At 44.3% G+C, this 18,586-nt stretch overlaps 2 protein-coding genes across 4 annotated transcripts in view; one reads left to right on the forward strand and one right to left on the reverse strand.

Moving 5' to 3' along the window:
- DOCK2 (dedicator of cytokinesis 2) overlaps positions 1–18,586 on the reverse strand; it is a 413,468-nt gene that overhangs the window by 190,780 nt on the left and 204,102 nt on the right. The gene's annotated exons all lie outside the window — the stretch shown is intronic.
- The window catches only part of INSYN2B (inhibitory synaptic factor family member 2B), a 39,168-nt gene that overhangs the window by 14,174 nt on the left and 6,408 nt on the right, over positions 1–18,586 (forward strand). For both annotated transcript variants that reach the window (XM_042947083.1, XM_042947087.1), the window contains exons 2-3: positions 1,593–3,819; positions 4,949–5,023. In XM_042947083.1, the coding sequence (XP_042803017.1) occupies positions 2,474–3,819; positions 4,949–5,023 (1,421 nt within the window). In that variant the 5' untranslated portion in view covers positions 1,593–2,473. The remainder of the gene's footprint in view (positions 1–1,592; positions 3,820–4,948; positions 5,024–18,586) is intronic.

Below are 18,586 nucleotides of genomic sequence, written 5' to 3' on the forward strand. Positions count from 1 at the left end.
GCCAGGCCAGGGGACAGCTCCCTGCACCTCTCCAGACCTGCACAGGCCTTCAAACTCTGTTCTCAAATCACAGATATAACCTGCCTTACAGACCAGGAAGACCCCAAGGGGGCAACTTCAAAACCTCATGGGTAAGAGCACAGGCCTTGGAATTGTGAACTCCCAGGCTCACATCTCAGCTGCTTCACTGAGCACTTACCCTCTCTGAACCTCAGTTTCCTCCTCAGTCCAACAGGGGTTCCAACACTTATAGATTTGTTTTAAGGATTAAGTGAGATGATGCAATATTGGAGAGGCAATGGAGTGTAGAGGTGATGAGCACAGACTAAGTTCAGACGCTGCTATCATTAGCTGTGTGTCCTTGGGCAAGTTACTTAAACTTTCTGAGCCTCAGCTTCAGCTGTAAAATGGGGAAAATGAGAGTATCCACCTCTCTAGGGTAGGGAATTGAAAAGTTATATCTTGTAAAGTGCTTAAAACAGCACCTGGTAGGGATGCCTGGGTGGCTCAGTCGGTTAAGCGTCCGACTTCGACTCAGGTCATGATCTCACAGTTCATGGGTTCAAGCCCTGTGTCAGGCTCTGTGCTGACAGCTCAGAGCTTGGAGTCTGCTTCAAATTCTGCGTCTCCCTCTCTCTCTGACTGTCCCCTGCTCGCACTCCATCTCTCAAAAATAAATAAACATTAAAAAAAAACCACACAGCATCTGGCATATTAGTAAGCACTTAGTAAATGCTAGCTATTATGATTAATACATGCAAAGACCTCAGTATGGTAAAAGTAAGTGTTCAATAAATGGTAAATGTTTTTACTACAAAGTACACCTTCCATGGATAATTTTATGCACATTTATCTTCTGGAAAGCAATTGAAAAATGAAGACATTAGGGGAAAATCTTGTCCTTAAGTAAATGTTACAGTCAAAGCAGAGAAGACTCAGCACCCTGTTGCACTGGCAGGATGCCCTAGGACCTCCGTACTATGCCCAGGCCTCCTTTTCTTCCAGGGGATCCTTTACTTAGCCATTCACTCTTTCAACAAATGCTCATTATACACCCAAAGTGAGCCTAGAATCAGGCTGGAAATATCCATGCAGTTAAAAAAAAAAAAAAAAAGGCTCCATCCCCAGCCATCCTGGAGTCTACAGGTTAGTGAGGAAGACATACCTAAATACATGCAGACACAAATGGTTCTTTTAGGACAGCTGCAGTTTGTGTTGTGAAGGATGTGCTGAGAAGGTATAATGGGTCTTGCTGTGGTCTAGCACTGAAGGTGTATATGAGGGAGGAGTCCTTGGAAAGGCTCCCAGAGGAAGTGGCACGTAAGCTGGGACTGCAAAGATGAATAGGAGCTGGCTGACGGGTGCCTGGGAGTGAGTGGGAGGAGGAAATGGTCCAGGCAGACAGGCATTTTGTTCCCAGGCTTTGTGGCCACAAGGTGGTTGCCGCACCAGGGGACTGGAAAGAGGGGTGGTGCAGCTGACTTACTCCTAGAGCACTCACTCAAAAGCACTAGGCGAGGATGTTGGGATTGGGAGAGAAACCCAGGTCTGAACTTCATTCTCAGTTACAACTATTCTCTCTTCCCTTTCAGACGCTCCTTGCTGGCTGGCAGGACTGCCAGGCCTCAGACCCCTGCCCCCAGGCCCAGTGAGCTCAGTTCTCACTCAAATTCCCAGAGGCTGCAGACGTGGCTCACTTTGCCTACATGTGAACTTCAGCCAAGACACTCCGACAGGGTCTCTGCCCTCTGAATGCCCTCGGATGCCTCAATCCTGTCATGGTCACACAGCACTGAGTTTTGTGACAAAAAGGGAAACAGCATGAAAGAAAACAATGGCCCCAAAGGAGGAACTTGTGATTGACACAAATGGGGATGTTCCCTTAGGGGCACCATGTATCATCAAAGAAGCCAGCCCCCAGGTCACTGATTTCCCTGTCTGCTTACATGCTATGGAAAGAAGACGTGTTTAAGTTTCCTCTAGTTTTACAGTGGAAACTGATGCTCCGGGAAAGGAAGCTGTATGTTCCAGACGTAGCAGGTTTCTTTTGGAATTCACACATTGGGAGTCTGGCGCTATCCCCTAAATGGTACTTTTGTTGTCTTTTTGTTCAAGACAGCAAGCTTCTTCCAGGATCAGAACCGCCTGCCAGCCTCTCTTGATAAACAGCCCACCAGCTCTCTTGGTAGATCAGATGTTTAATGATTAGCCTAACTCATTGTTTATCTAAGTGGCAATTACCACCGCAATGAAATAGTATTTTAACTGCAGGGGGAGCATTACGGCTAGTTCTCAAGTAGAATCTACTGTCTGGGAATGGCCAACAGAGCTTCCCATACACAGAGGAGAGGACCACTTCATCCTGGCTGGCAGATCTCCATGCCTGAGATGCCATCATTAGATGCTGCTCCAAAGACCTAAGGAAATGTGCCCCGGAGAAGTGTACGGTCCCAATCCTCTCAACTGAGGCTCAATGGCCCAGCAAAATATGAAAGTGCGGCCTGTGCTTCTAAAGCGTAACAGCCTAGAGTCAGTGGAGTTTGTGAAGGAACCCCACCACCGCAGGAGCAAATCTCAACAGGTTCGATTCAAGGAAGATGGGACCAGTAAGACTCCACCTGGCCTAGCTGAGGCTGATGTCCAGACTTCTGAGGACCCAGGTGCGATGGGCAAGACTCAAGCCTCCAGGCACCATCACCTTCCCACCTACTCACTCTCCTTCCCCAGGTCCCAGAAGGCAGGGGGCTTTCGGAACATTGCGATCCAAACCTCCCCCAGTCTCAGGAAGCATTTCCCAGTTTTCAAAAGGAAGAGACTCACAGCCAGCAAGTCCCTGGTAGAAATGCCAACAGCATCCCAAAGTGCCATCCAGGTCAACGGCAACCTCTCTGAACAGGACATTGTGTCCTCTGACCTTGCCTACTTAAGATTGGCTCAGCATCTTGAGGATGGGCCTCGAAGGGTCAAAGTGTCTCATCCATTTCCTCCTAGAATGTCCAAGGTGCAAAGCAATGGGCCTATTAGCATATGCTTGGAAGCAGGGGCTTGGAGGGCCTCAGAGAAAGCAACTGCTGCCATTCAGGTCCCCGATGATATTTACCACAGTCCTACCTGGGCAGCTAGAAAGTCCACTTTCAGCCCAGACAGGTCAGGTGATATAAGCAACTCCATACATCCTTTGGTTGACATATGTCCAGGTGATGGGAGAACAGTGCCACTATCAGATTCAGAAAGATCCCCTTCCTGCTTAAATGCCACCAGCGATGCCAGCCACATGCCAGGCACAGGGAAACTTAAACCTGAATTGCTTTTGCCCAAAGACAACTCTGATGACAAAGACCTTGGACCATTGTCATCTCGGTCAAAGGAAACATGTGTTCCCTCACCTCCACGGACTCACCGCTCCCCCTCACCAGGCTCCCACAGCCAGCCAGCCCATCCAGGAGGGGCTTCAGACTATTCTTCATCGAGCAACAATCACCAGGATCTGCTGTCACTCAAAACTAACAGTGTGTCAAAATCTGTCCCCATGTGTCAGGAGCAGATGGCAAAGAACCCCACCCAGTCAGACACCCAGGACTTTCCAAATTGTTCAGGAAACAGTCACCTCCCAGCTCCTCTTCCAAGGAGGGAGACCACACTGCAGAGCAGCAGAGAGACTGGTGGGATTAATCCAATTCACCTGGCACGGGGGGAGCTCTGTGATCTCCAAGGCAGGCTGCAGTCCGTGGAGGAATCTCTGCATTCGAACCAAGAGAAAATTAAAGTCCTTTTGAATGTAATCCAAGACTTGGAGAAAGCTCGAGCTCTCACAGAAGGGTAAGGTGATTTTTTTTTTTTTTTTATATTGAAAACTACTGGGCTAAGTCATTTGCCAAGACAAGGGCAGAGAGAGAGCATTGGTTTCTGTTAAAAATGTCTCCAAAGTTTTTGAGGTTCTATGGTTTCCCCAAGTCATTACCAATGGCCTCTCTTTGTTGCAGACGGGTTTCATTAATTTCTAGGCTTTGGTGGATTTCCATTGCTATTTGTTTTTGTTTCCAGATATCAACAGACTGAAGAAAGGGGGGGCAATGAAACAACAGGGTCAAAAATTATTTTCATAAAGAGAGGGGGCCAGTTAATGATGGGAGAAAATGACAGCACACAGGTACCCCCCCCCCCCCCCACACACACACCCATCCTCTTAGCAAGTTGCTGTATTTGCACAGGATTTTAGTTATTTGTGTTTGTTACAAAGGACCTGAGGGTACTGTTGACCTTCCCTTCCACAAACCACTCTGATGGATCCAGCCAGCCCATCACTGATCTGCTAGGTAGGACCTCAAATGAGATCACAATTCTGCAAAGAGGAAAGAAGTCACAAAATGCTTTCCTGGGTGACTCAGCACCAGTCTGGGGAGGGGGAAGGCAGTCGTTTAAGTGTGGAATGCTTGTCCTTTGAAAAAGTTCTCCCTAAAGAGTGAGTAGAAGGAATGGCCAAAGCTAATGAGCAAAAGGGTAGAAGAGAGAAGTAATTAACTGGCATTTGCTGATATGAATTAGAATCAACATTGCCTTATAAGAGGGAAGCGATGCAGTGATACAGAGAAATGCACTGAATGACATGGTCAGAAGTTTTAATAATCTCACCTCTTCTACTCATTTGCAAAGTCCCTCAGTTTCCCTTCCTATGGAGTGGGGGTAAGAGTAACTGACTCATCTCATGGGCTTATTGTCAGCATAAAGAAAACCTCAAATATGAAAGTGCTTAAACATTTATAAAGCCCTCCAGAAATGTGAGATCCTAGTATCATGGGTTTCTTGTTTCTTTATTTGTCATGCAACTCCAGAACACTGCTACCCAAGAGAGGGGCAGTGCTATGCTGTAGGAAACAAGTAGCTAGAATGTGTGCATCCCATGGGGCTTTTGCCCACAGATTTATCCAGAAAATGCTCTATCTTGCAGGCGCAACTTTTATCGAACTGGCCAAGATCTCAACAACTGCAGTACCTGCCAGAATACAGCGTGCATCATATACAGGTACCTGGCCACAACTGAGGCCTGCTCTGTAGAGCACAGAAGCTGTGGGGGCTGCAGAACAAACACCCTTGTAAACTCTCCTAGACATGTAAGGTCAAGTGAGAGGCAAAGACAGGAGGCCTTGGAATGCCTGAAAATTTTAAAGAACAAGGTGTTTAATTAGGAAATGTTAACATCTGGTTCCAAGACAGACATTGCTTTGTGTCCTTACAATAAGATCTGTGAGCAAATCCTTTTAATCACCCTACATTTATTGCACACTAAGTATAGGCACCAACTAAGCTCCACATGCATATTTGCAACTCATTTCACAATTGCACCTTGTGAGGCAGGTGTTAACGTCCTCAGGGAAGTTGAGCCATTTGACCCAGCTTGCATTAAACATTTTCAGAGAACAGAACGGGTCAGACTCAGGACTCAAGTCCAGATCTTTCTGATGACAAGCCCTATGATCTCAATTATTCCACCACGCTGCCCCTTCCTCACAGTAGCAGTCACCTGCAAGCATGCACTATGTGTCAAGAATCGAGCTAAGCACTTTGTGTTCATTACTAAGTACATCATTTCCTTCTGGCAGAGGGTAAGGTTGCTGCAATAAAGTAGATTTTTATAAGCGGTTGATGGGAAAAATCATATAGTGATAAGTACACTAAACTTGAAGTCAAAATCTCCAAGTTTGATGCCTGCTAAATTACCTAGGGCTCAGTTGCCTCACCTATGGAGTGGAAACAATTATCCCTATTAAGTGTTGCCAAGAGGAGCAAATAAGATCAGATAAGTGAAAGTCTTTTGTAACTGCAAACTTCTGTACAAATCCAAGGGCTTATTACTGTTATTACTAGAAAGATCAATGCCCCTTTAGCTGGAAGTCCACTTTTGGTGGCACAGTAGAAAAGTGGTCAAAAGCAGTCATTTCAGTTGATGGCATCTAATTTTGTTTGACTAAAGCATACAGTTTTGCTCTATTACTTTTTCTATCTTGGAGGAGAAAAGCAGCAAGAGCCTGAGCAAATTGAAGCCCAAATTGTGTTGCCAGTGTCTTTTTAAAATCTCTCATTCTCTTTAGCAGAATCCTGAGACTTTGTCCTAACAAGGGATTGGGGGTAGGCAGAGGGGTGCTGGAACAGGAAGTCAGGAGCCTCCTACACTTAGACGGGGTCTTGGGCATTTTCTAAGTGCACCTTATATCCCCCCATCTTAAGCAAATTTTCTAATCACTAGGACAAAAATTATCAAATGTCTAGGGGAACCTGGGTGGTTCAGTTGGTTAAGCTTCCCACTCTTGATTTTGGCTCAAGTCATGATCTTACAGTTTGTGAGTTTGAACCTCACCTCTGACTCTGTGCTGTCAGGGCTTGGTATTCTCTCTCTCTCCCTCTCTCTCTGCCCCTCCCCAACTTGTTCTCTCTCTCTCTCTCTCTCTCAAAATAAAAATATATTTTTACATAAACATAAAAAATTATTAATTGTCTATACATTTAGGAAGGGCAAAAAACTAATCATAAACAAGAAGAATTATTTTTAACTAACCTCCATTTAAATTTTGGATGATCTCTTTTTTTTTTTTTTTTTTTTTCAGCAGCAGATGATGTATTTTCTACTATCTTAAGATGACTTTTTATTTAGCTCTGTAAGTGAAAAGGACAAGTGGTTATTTCCCAATCTACTGTGAGCTTCATGGCCTGGCCTTGGGCAAATCATTTCTGGCCTCTGAGTTTCTTCATCTGAAAAATGAGGGCCTTTAATTAGATGGTCCCTATGGTTCCTTTCAGTTCTGACATTCTGATATTTTATGCTAAATTGAAAGTGGCAATATTTGACTAAACTATGACCTTCCAACAAGTCTGAGAATGTTTGCATTTTTCTGGTACTTACTTCAAACATCCCAAGCAAACATTCTAAATTAAGTGACACCCCTGGATGGGTTAGCAAATCGTCACACCCACATCCCTTTCCAGTTTTTCAAGAACAGCTATTGTATGTATCCAACCCTTATTACCATTCAAAAGCAGACTGCTCTCCCAGACATTATCTACAGCCTTGTATCTAAGCCATTGCAGAACGGGCAATTAATTTGATGAAAGCAAAGAGATCAGAACAACATCCCCATCAGGGTAACAGTGGGAAGATGAGAGTTGTCAATTTTTTTTTTTAACATTTCAAATGACTTCAAACCTTGTGTTGTGCCCTGGAAAGTCAAATCTTACAAACTAATGAATAAGTGATGTGAAATATTCATCCTCAGGCCTTGTTAAGCTGCAGTCTCTCTCCTTGGTGATGGATGGGCCCAGTGCACATCACTGTACATAAAGTACATGGGCGTGTGATGAGTTGCCTGCTGGGTCTTCTATGGAGATGTTGCTGTTAAGTTAACAACATAAGGTTTTCCAAGTGGCCCCATCAGCCAAAGGCTATGGCTCTGCTACATGTGAGGTCATCAGTTCTATCCCATTCATTCTCCCTGCTCTACAAGCCTTCTGGGTGCCCCCACCCCATGTCTCCTTGGCTTTCTTCTTACTGTGGATCATTCTGGCAGACCCTACCTCACCAAGGAGAATAGCACTAACACCAATGCCTACAGAATCCATGAATAGCTCTCAGGGGCTCTCAGGGGCTTCTATAAAGCCAGCAGAATGGACTCTTTGTTAATGTGACTGCCATAGGTACCAAGGCAAGAGTGTGGGAATTGCCTCTAGATGTCTCAAGCTGGTTGCAGGCTGTTTAGTCCCCAGTCACTCTCCTCACCTCTCCTTAGTATTAATCCTAGGACAAGTTACTCAAAGGATTGGGTGAATGCCCATGTGGTATGTAATGTGGTTCCAACATTAGACAACATTGAATTACCTGGTGAGAAGGTTGTCCTTTTTTCAAATTTATTTCGATCCTTCTGCTTATCTAGGTGGGGGGGTGGGGTGGAATCTGAATTTGGTACTAGAATATCTTCAAAGCCTTTCTAATGCTTGCTTATCACATGCCTTTGCCAAGACAGAGCAGCTCTCAGGTTCATAGCCATAGGCAAGCAATAGTATCCGGCCAGAAGGTAATCATTTTACATGTTTTACTTAAGTTTTTAACTTTGAAAACTAGTCCCCCCTATATATCCATTGCAAGTGATACAGGTCTCCATTTTCAAAAGTGATATTACTTGTTTTGTATAAATGTTCAAGTTTAAAAGTGAATTGATTTAGAGAGGGAAAAAAAAACAAGTAAATAATTGTGCAGATGGCGTGGGGAGTTTCACAAAGACCTTAGAGGTGGTACATAAAGGATGAAGTTTGGGAAATGCTGTCCTAAGGGATAAGCTCCCTTCCCTTTTCTCAAGGGCCTGGGGTCCCTCCATGCCATATTCCTCTTCCTGTTCTCTGCTTTTCTAGCACTTCATCTTCACATCCACGGCCACGGACACTCTAAAAATAATCACACAGCCTCTTCGGAGGTCTTTGGCTACACCGATCATGCATTTATTTTCTGTACGTAGATCCCAGGAAAATAGCTGCTTGGTTTAAGTTGTAAAATGTCTCAAATGTTTTAAGGAAAAGAATAGGAAGTCTTTCTCAGAAAAAAAAATTCTCCTCCCATCTAAGTGTGTTGCTTAGGAAATGGAAGCAAAGTTCAGGCTACACATTTACCATTTGAAATGGCTGAAGGAATGAGGTTGGCTACGTAGGGTTTGAAAGGTGCTAGAGAGCAGAGAGCAGCAGAAAATCTGCAGTTTGCGAGAAAGTTGACCTGGACGGCTGTCTCCTGCCTCCTCTGCTCATCCTTAGCCTCTTTTCATGGCTTTCACTATGCTCATGGGTCCGAAGTTTATTTCTGTGACACTACCCTTCCCTACCTTTCCATGAGCTTGCTCTTTCCCCTTCTCTCTCTCTCTCTCTCTCTGTGTCTCTCTCTCTCTCTCTGTGTACCTATGAATATTTCCATATTCGTATCTCAAAACCACCTCAGATTCACCATTTATCAAAACACACTCCTTATTTTCTCGTACAAAATTAATTCTCTTCCTGTTTTTTAGTTTGTTCAACACCATTGACCATGGCTCCATAAACTATAGTCCCCACTGCCTCACTCTTCTCCCTCACAACACATATCAAATAGGCTACCAATTCTACTTGCTAAATCCATCCCCTTTAGCTTCAGCCCCTCTATCTCTGGTCAAGGCCCTTATCACCTGTCACTTGAATGCCACCTCATCTTGTTGCCATCAGTCTCTTTTGCCCCATCCCAAGTAATCCTCCACATAGATTGCTAAATTACCTAAAAAGTAAAATCTTAACATGTCACTCCCCTGCTAAACAATCTTGCCGTGGTTCCTGCTGTTGCATTTAGCTAATTTTTCAAGGCCCTTTGAATGTGATACTAACCTTCTCACCTGCTGGGTCTCCTATTTCTCCCCAGTCACAAGGAACTGGGCTAGCTTCAAATACTGTGTGTTCTATCACATGTTGGTGCTTTTGCATAAGTCCCCTCATTTCCTGGAATGTCTTTTCCACCCTGCTTTGTCTGGGAATTTCCTCATGTTGTTCCTCTGGATAACCTTACATTCCTTCCTATGGAGGATCCCCATGACATGCATGTCCCTCTGCTATACCATTTATCCTATTGCATTGTAATGTAGTGTTGATGAGTTTCTTTCCTTCAGTAAATGGCTAATATCTCAAAGTTGTGGGACAGTGTCTAATTCATAGTTGTCACTCAGTAGATACTTGTCAAAAAAGGGAACACTATATTGACTGGGGCAAAGATAAAAAGCAGTGGTGGGATTGAGACAGTTATTTAGATTGTCCAAAAGTAAAGCCATTATTACCATTTGTGTGTGCCCCACCCTTAGTTAATTAATGAAATGTTCTTATTAGGGAAGGAAGGCTTCTATGCAGCAGGTCCTCAGTAGATAATTTTGAACTGAATCATACAACTGAATGTAATACAGAGATTGTCAATTTTCAAATACCTGGAGTGCTACATACTCTCAACAAGATGGAACCTAATCAAATCTTCTTTTGATGACTCAGAGAGCTTGTTGCAATTTCACAGGACATTGAGATCCTCGTTCATCATGGCCATCCAATATTACTGCCCAGTACACTTCTGTACTGGCTGTGGTAAAAAAGGCAAAGTTTGATTTGTGGCAAACCACAAACTCCTTCCATGCTCCAGTATCTCCCTTCTCTGGTATCTGATCTGCCCCCAATGATGTCTTTGGAAGAGGAGATTAAGACATTAGAGATCTGTGGTCTTTCTTGGTAAAATATCAAAACCCAATGTGGTGAGCAGAATAATGGCCCCACAAGATATTCACATTCTAATTCCTGGGCACTGTCAATATATTACCTCACATGGCAAAATGAACTTTGCGATGTGATTAAGGATCCTGGGATGGGATGAGTGTCCTGGATCATCCAGGTGGGCCCAATTTAATCATAAGGATCTCTATAAAGGGAAGAGAGAAACAGGGGATACAGAGTCAGAGGAGATACGCAATGGAAGCAGAAGGTGAAGAGAGGTATCACAAGCAAAGAATGTGGACAGCCTCTGAAAGGTGGAAAAAGCAAGGGACAGAACTTCTCACAGAGCCTCCAGAAGGAACAGAGATTTGCTGACACCATGACTTAGAGTTCTGGGGACTTCTGATCTCCAGAACTCTGAGAGTACCACTGGTGTTGTTTGTCACCACACATGTGTGGTGATTTGTTTCAGCAGCAATAATAATACAACCAGATTAAACCCTTATGATTAACAAACTACTCACATCTAATTGGAAGTCAGTGTATTTGACTTTTTTTTTTTTTTTGGATGATTTTTACAACTATGACAGCTAGCTGAGGGCAGGGATCTGTTGGAAAGAAAATCAGGGGAAAGAAATAAGAAGTTTCTATTATTACTTGTCATTATAAATACCTTTTGTTCTCACCTGTAATCCTCACAACCATGTGAGACAGATAAAAACACTCCCATTTTGTAGATGAAGTAACTGAAGTTCAGGTACTTGCACAGTACTCAGATTATATAAGTGGGAACAGGTGAGTGAGGCACTCTCACATTTACTCTGAAGCTAGTAATGACAAGATTGGGATGCTGTTCTAGGACCTGCTGGCTAGATTCCACAGCATGCTACCTTCAGAGTCAGACCTATTTGAGGAGTGTCAGCAGAGCATTACATGACTAAGTTCTCCTCAGCCAAGGGCATCGTGAGGGCTTGAGTTGAAGACGCAGGCCTTCAATAGTGTTCTCAAAGGGTGATCGTGGACTACCTGTATGGCAGTCTCCTGGGTATATGTGAATACTGGTCGCTGGCCTTCACCCCCAACCTGCTGGAGAAGAGGGGTGGGGTGGAGGATGGGAGTCTGGTTACAGCAAGCTTCCTGGGAAGGTCGGATCCATTATAGCTTCAGAGACATTCAATCAGGGTCTTGAAAAGAGGGGGTGGCAGTTGATTTACTAGGCACTGTTGTGACAAACAGCTTACATGTCTATGAATAGAAAATTCTTGCTAATAAAATAGCCGAGTAAGTAGTTTTTGTCTTAAATACATCATTAGAAAGATGACTTTCCCTTCTAATTACAGGTTTAGGTGGTCATACACAGACCTAAATAGGGGGTGCAGGTGAGGGTGGACACAATGGGAAAGGAAGAGAAGGTCAGGGGGCTTGCTCACAGAGTAAGTGGAACTTTTGAGGCCTCCTGTTTCCAATGAAAAGGGAAAATGAGTCTCTGTCAGTCCATTTTGAGGTCCAGGCTTGCCTTATGCATTACTTAGGGTATTCATTTGTAGTCACTCCTTCCTGCTACATCTCCCAGCTCCTCGGACCTCATCTGAGATCAGAAATGAAATGGCAGGGGCGCCTGGGTGGCGCAGTCGGTTAAGCGTCCGACTTCAGCCAGGTCACGATCTCGCGGTCCGTGAGTTCGAGCCCCGCGTCAGGCTCTGGGCCGATGGCTCGGAGCCTGGAGCCTGTTTCCGATTCTGTGTCTCCCTCTCTCTCTGCCCCTCCCCCGTTCATGCTCTGTCTCTCTCTGTCCCAAAAATAAAATAAAAAACGTTGAAGCATTTGGGGAGGTGACCAAGCAAAAAAAAAAAAAAAAAAAAAAAAAAAGAAATGAAATGGCAATCCTTGCCCACATTCCTCTTCCAATTAAGGTTAAGACCAATTAAAGCCCAATTCTGCTGCCAAGCCAAGAGCGCAAATGCTAGGAACTATCCTCTGGTGAGTCCTGGAGGAGCAGTCACAAACACTAGGTGGGGTGGGTATGCAAAGTGCTGCCCAGCACCACCACCCCCTGTTCAGGAGAGGGCTATAGTCACCCCATGCTCGTGAGCCAGGTAATATGCATGACACCGAATGCCAGAAGCCTCCACCACCATTTCCTCAAGCTCCACAGACCACAGGCTGCATTTTCACCATTATTGATTCCTCCACTGTTATAACTCCTTCTGGACCAGACAGAGATGCTAAGGATATGCAAAGGGAGATTTACAGCAAGCGCCTCTCTGTGTACCCGGCAACCAGCTTCCTCATTCCCGGTGTCTCTCCCTTACAGTTTTGATATTCAGAGCTCATTAGAAGGTGCCTCTCTGGAACGCAGGCCAAAGTCTTACAGCTGTGTGCCCTGCAGGAGAAGCCAGGCCAGGCCTGCACCTTACCAAGGAAAGAGGCTCTGGAGAACTACGTGAGCCAACTAGGGGTCAGCAGCCCTGAGCGTCTTCCTTGCGTTTCCATCTGAGGTGATGCTTTCTGGCCACAGGGTCTTGGCCTGCCACTTAAAGCTATTGCCTGACCAGAGAAAAAGGCCTTAGTTTATTAGAAATGTGATATGCACCCAGGCCTGTGGGTTTAGTAACCGACTTTCCACTTAAATTATTTAGTATTTTTCCTTTTGTCTGCCTCTGATGCTCTCCCAGTGTGGAGCTGGGTGAACTGTGAGAGCTTTCTCTGCCTTCCAGCCACAGTCCTCCCTCTGGCCAGCAATGAAGTCCACAATGAAAAATAATTATAAATTACACAGCATATCTGTTCTTTCTGGTAACCACAGATGCACTTGCAGCCCTCACCACATTTCAGTCCAGACTGAGCAGCATTTATTGCAAACAATGGAATGGGAACATTACAGCAATATCATCCAGTATCCCCCAAACAACTGCCCCAAACATGGTTCAAGCTATCTCTTTAGGAAACAGATATAGAGTTTGGGGTACAGGTGGAAATTTCTCTGAGCCCTGGCAGGTTGATCCCCAAGACATTTGCCCCTAGCCTCTGTTTCTCTCAGTAGCTTTATCCCTTTCTTCTCTGTAGAATGCAAGGAGAAAGTATGATTTATTGCATTGGCAATTTATCTGAAATAAAAATTAAACCCTATTTTAATGCATTAATAGCTAAAGAGGCTGAAACATGCCATAAATATAAAATCAATCAAGTTGAGAATTTCACAGGAATAACAAATGGATGGCTGCTGGCACGGAGGCCACGGTTGACCACAGAATGACCCAATCTTTATTTCTCTGTCAAGTTAATGTAACAATCATTACCATTTGTTGAACCAGGCATGGTGCCAGGCGCTTTGCTAAACACTGGACATGTATCATCTCACTTCAGACTCCCAACAAACAACCCTAAAATGTGGGTATGGATATTGTCACTCGGCAGATGAGGACACTAAGACTCAGAGGGGCTGCATGAAGACTTGTCCAAGATTCAGTGGAGCCAGAGCTCAAACCAATCCTGCATTCAGGAGATTTTCCTGCCCCTCTTACCTTTGACCTTGCATAATCAGTGAATATATGTTAAAGTTCTCTGACATGGCCTGCCCTTTCTGAAGGCCTAACCTGAAGGCCTTCTTGACACAGAGCCACAGAACACAGAGCACAGATCTCTTTCACAGACAGTGATCAGCAGTGAAGACTTCTACAGCTTGGTTCTGCTTATCTATGTACCAAGGAGAGCAACTGCGATTCTCTGAGGATTTGTCAGCAGACAGATGCCCTAAGAGAAGAGGTGCACTTGCCAACTTAACATGGATGCAAGTTGTGAAGCTTGAAATTACACCCTATAAATAATGAGAAAACTAGTCGTTAGAAGAAAGTTTTAGGAACAAAATCCCTTCTATGCTGGGGTGGGGAGGGTATTGGGAGGGAGAAAACAAACTAAAGCCCCTACTTTCCCAGACTGTAATTCTTCCCCAGAGACACTTTCCAAAGCAGCATGGCTTATCCAAGTGGATAGGAACCAAACTATCCTCACTGATTCCATTGATTCTTACAGCTAATTCTTTAAAAAAGAAAGTGACAGGAAGTCAATAAATCTGTGGTTCACTTGGGTTCCATGGCAAGAAGGGCCACAGAAGCTCTCTGATGCACAGAGATGATGAAGAGATGGAGAGGGGTTTGGAAGATGTTTTATCTTCAGGAAGATGCTGTGGATCATTAATTTCTCAGCCAACTTGCCTGGAGTGTATGGTTTATGGAAGTGGCTTATCATCTTTTCTCTTTATAAAAGAGCAAGACTCACCTAAGAAGGAAGTGCACAAAGCCTACCGCAGACCTCAGCAGCCTACAGTAGACCCAAGATTGCAGAGCCCCTATATTGCCTTGAGTAAGCTGCCTCCTAAGGGGGTTCCCATCTTCTCTGGGAATGCAGTGTCACAGTCAGAACTGCTCTGCAATCTAGAAACATTATTACAGAGGCACCTGGGTGGCTCAGTCAGTTTAGCATCCAACTCTTGACTTCAGCTCAGGTCATGATCCCAGGGTTGTGGGACTGAGCCCTGTGTCAGGCTCTACACTAGAAGGGGAGCCTGCTTAAGATTCTCTCTTTTCTTCTCTCCCTCTTCCCCTCTCGCCCACTTGTACTCTCTCTCTACCTCTCTTTCTCTCTCAAATTAAAAAAGAAGAAGAAGAAGAAGAAGAAGAAGAAGAAGAAGAAGAAGAAGAAGAAGAAGAAACACTATTACAAGGTGTATTGGTCAACTGGGTCATAAAGTGCCCTTCATGCAGCCCAGCCCCAGGTTAGGTCTGGTGTCACAGGGGGCGGTGAGGTCATTAAGGTGCACCAGGCCTTGGTCACCACACCTCACCACCCCTACCCCATACATATTGGGCAACTAGAATCTCACACAGATAGAGACTATTATGTTCTTTCAGTGCAATATATCTTAGAATACAAGCTTTGGAGCTAGACAAAGGAGGCTCAAATCCTGGCTCTATCACTGACCAGTGCATGCTCTTGGCAGAATATTTAACCTCTCCTTGGCTCAGTTTCCTTGTTTGTAAAATGAAGTTAATTGAGAAATACATGAGACATGTAAGAATTACTGAACTTGTAGTATAGTATCAACAATACGGATTACTACCAGTTCTTCTCTTTCTACCCCCTTCCTCTCCCTCCACTTCCTCCTCCTCCCTGCCTTCCTACTTCTCATTATTGTTATTATTATTCACTTAAATACTACATGTCCTCACCTAATGCGGTACAGGTCCTCTCATTCTTTCTTCTTCTTAGAATAAGACCCCCAGTAATAGACAAGCCCCAGGCTAAAACATTTGACCCCTCTTTAGGAAAAACAAAGGACTAGGAATCAGGAGACCAGGCTTATATTCTGATCATAATTCATGGTATGACTTCCCTTTGCCAACCCCTTTTGTCAGTTAAATGGGGACAACAATCTTCCCATATTTCTGGGCTATTGTAAGGGTAAAATAAAAACACAGATTTGAAATGTTTGCGGTTTGAAAGTGCTATATAAAAGTAAGAGGTTTCCACTGTTTGTTTCTATATAAACTTTTATCTCCTTTTGGCTCACCCAACTTTAGTTTGCCTAGCCAAGATACTACATCCAGAAACCAGCTCTATTGTTTGCTTATATATTTATGTATTTATTCTCTTTTTGCTTCTCACTATTTCTTCTTCTAGACAAGCCATGACTTAGGCTTCTCGCTGCTTCCAATTACCTAGAAAAACATCCTTCTACTTTTCACCTAGCATGATAGCTGAAGCATTGATCTGTCAGTTAGATTAGTGAGGTGCCCTCAAGAGGAAAACCTGAAAGCTCTCTTCCATTTCTACTTTACACACAGCTCACTTTCTAAATCCAATGTGGTGCCATGCACAGTCATCTTGGGTAGGAAGGGCTTTAAGGCTCCCCAGTGAACTCCTCAGTGCCTCCACCCCTGAACCAGGTGTTAGGTATTCCACACATCTTCAAAGGACTAACCTCACAGACCTTGAATACTCTGGACTATCTCAATGGCTCCAGGCCTGAATCCCATACTGTAACAATTTCTTGACCACCGTTTGGCCCAAACTGTGAGCCAGAGCTCTACACAAGCTAGGCACTCAACATTTCTCTCCTCCATATGGAATATGAATGGCAGAAGATGATAAGAGTGGCAGGGTAGGGAAATTAAGAGGAAGAAAAGAAGCAGAGGTGAGGCTGGAGAAGTTACTGGTGTTCTATGTCAATACCAACCTACAAAGAACCCTCTGATAAGACTTTACTTGAATTCTTACCAAGTAGGCAGCTTACTTCCCTTTTCAAGAGGTTGCCAACTTGGTGTGGATTGGATAAGTAGGAAGTTAAGGGGTATCTCCTCTTCTCTACTCAGCCTCAAAATGAAAACAGATGAGAGAGGGCACTGCCCCTGCCTATTTATAAGGCAGCTGCTACCAAAACAAAATATACTCCCTCTCCTCCCCTCCAAACTAAACAGTAGTTTGTCAAACGGATGGATAAGAAGAAAAGTGACAATTTTCCTTTATGTTAATAAATTGCTTTGGCTGAAAACACATTAATCAATTTCTTTCCAAAGCATACATGCTTCCCTACACTATGCTATTTCCCTGGCCTTGAAAAAGAAAGTCACTTTCAATCCCCTTTAAATTATCAAGACCAGTGGGGACAGTTGCAGGAGTGGGGTGGGGAGCCCTAATGATTATAATGGAACCCTGTGGTGTTTCCATAGAAACATAAAGAGTGTGTTCTTCCCCGAATGTATACCGAGGGGAGGAGTGAAGAATGATGTTGCCGACAAGGTGTACAATTACTGAAGAGCTAAAGGTGTGAGTGAGGAGGTAAGGCATTCAGTCCCTAAGATAGGGAGACAAAAGACTTATTGAAGAGTGGAGTGGGCAGAGACCATATCCTACATGAGGACATTTCATCTGTTATTTTGTCCCATCTGCACAACTACCCAGTGAGGTAGCTTTATAATCTCCTCTTTCAACTGAATCTCAGAAAGAGTAGCAGCTTGCCCAAGGTCACCCAGCCAGTAAGTGGTATAGCCTCAGTTCAAACCCAGGAGTGTTCTACTCAAGAGCCCCTGTTCTCTTCTCTATATTGTGCTGAACTTTAAATTGTGATGAGGAGACTGAGTTTACATTGTCTCCTGGCTCTTCTCTCCCCAGGCATGCCAATTCTATACACATTCTGGAATCACCCAGAGCATTATGTTTTCTAATTGATATTAGGACACTACTGTGAGTCTTGGCAAACTCAGGTGATTTGCTGTTGTTGTCATTTGTTTGTTTGAATTATGAAGTCAGAGAAATGTTACAGATGAAAAGAAGGAGGTCAGTTTATGTGTATGTTCGTATCATTTGGTAGACATATATGGATGAACAGTTGGCAAGTAGGGGTAGTGGGGATAAATGTAAAGCATATTTGTAAAGCAACTGTTAGTTTAATCATATACCTCAAATACTGGGATGTAAGATCCACTAGAGCAGTAACCACATCTGTCTGTCTTACTATTATCCCTGCAACTGAGCACAGTGTCAGGCCCAGAGCAGGATACACTGGCTGACCAGCTGGTTGGCTGGCTGGATGAATGGATGGTAGGTAGGATGGATGGATGGGCAGATGTATGAATGGATGGATAGACACATGGATGAGTGGTTGGATACATGGATGGTTGGCTGTCTGGCTGACTGGATAGATGGGTGAAATATCCTATACCAGAAAGCACAAGAAATTCCTGGAACGAGCAGGGAGTACCCACTTTCTTGGGCTCTATCTGGTGCTCTAAGATTAAGGTCATTTTTGTGCCTTTGGGGGAAGGATAGGGATATTTCAGGAGGTAGGAGAACTGTGAATGTGGATGTTCCCTACCTGTGAACTAGTGCTAGAGGGGGTAAGAATCAGAGTTTGCAACATACTGCTTTACCAGCTTTCCTTGAAGCAGTGCAGAGGTTGCTGAACAACTCTTCCCCAGCCCCCAAATCCATCTCTTTAAGTTTCCACAAGGGAGAGTGAGGTGCAGGTAGTGCAGACAAAAATTCACCCCAGGCCCAGAGACAAAGAGGAGTACAATGCTGATACTGCATCCTGGAAGGAAAGCCTCACTGTTTGAGTCTGTGGATGCTTCTGCTCACTGACCTAGCGAATCCTGGGCTGTGACTAAAATGCCCCTAATAGCTCTTGATGTTGGCTAGCATTTACTGAGGACAAAGAGCCACTGGACTACCAGCACGAGGAGGCCAGAAATAATGTTTATCTACCATTCCTTCCCTAGCACCTAGCATAGGGCCTGGCACATGGGTGATACTCAATAAATATTTGTTGAATGACTGACTG

This window comes from Panthera leo, chromosome A1 (assembly GCF_018350215.1).
Source record: "Panthera leo isolate Ple1 chromosome A1, P.leo_Ple1_pat1.1, whole genome shotgun sequence".
NCBI lineage: Eukaryota > Metazoa > Chordata > Mammalia > Carnivora > Felidae > Panthera > Panthera leo.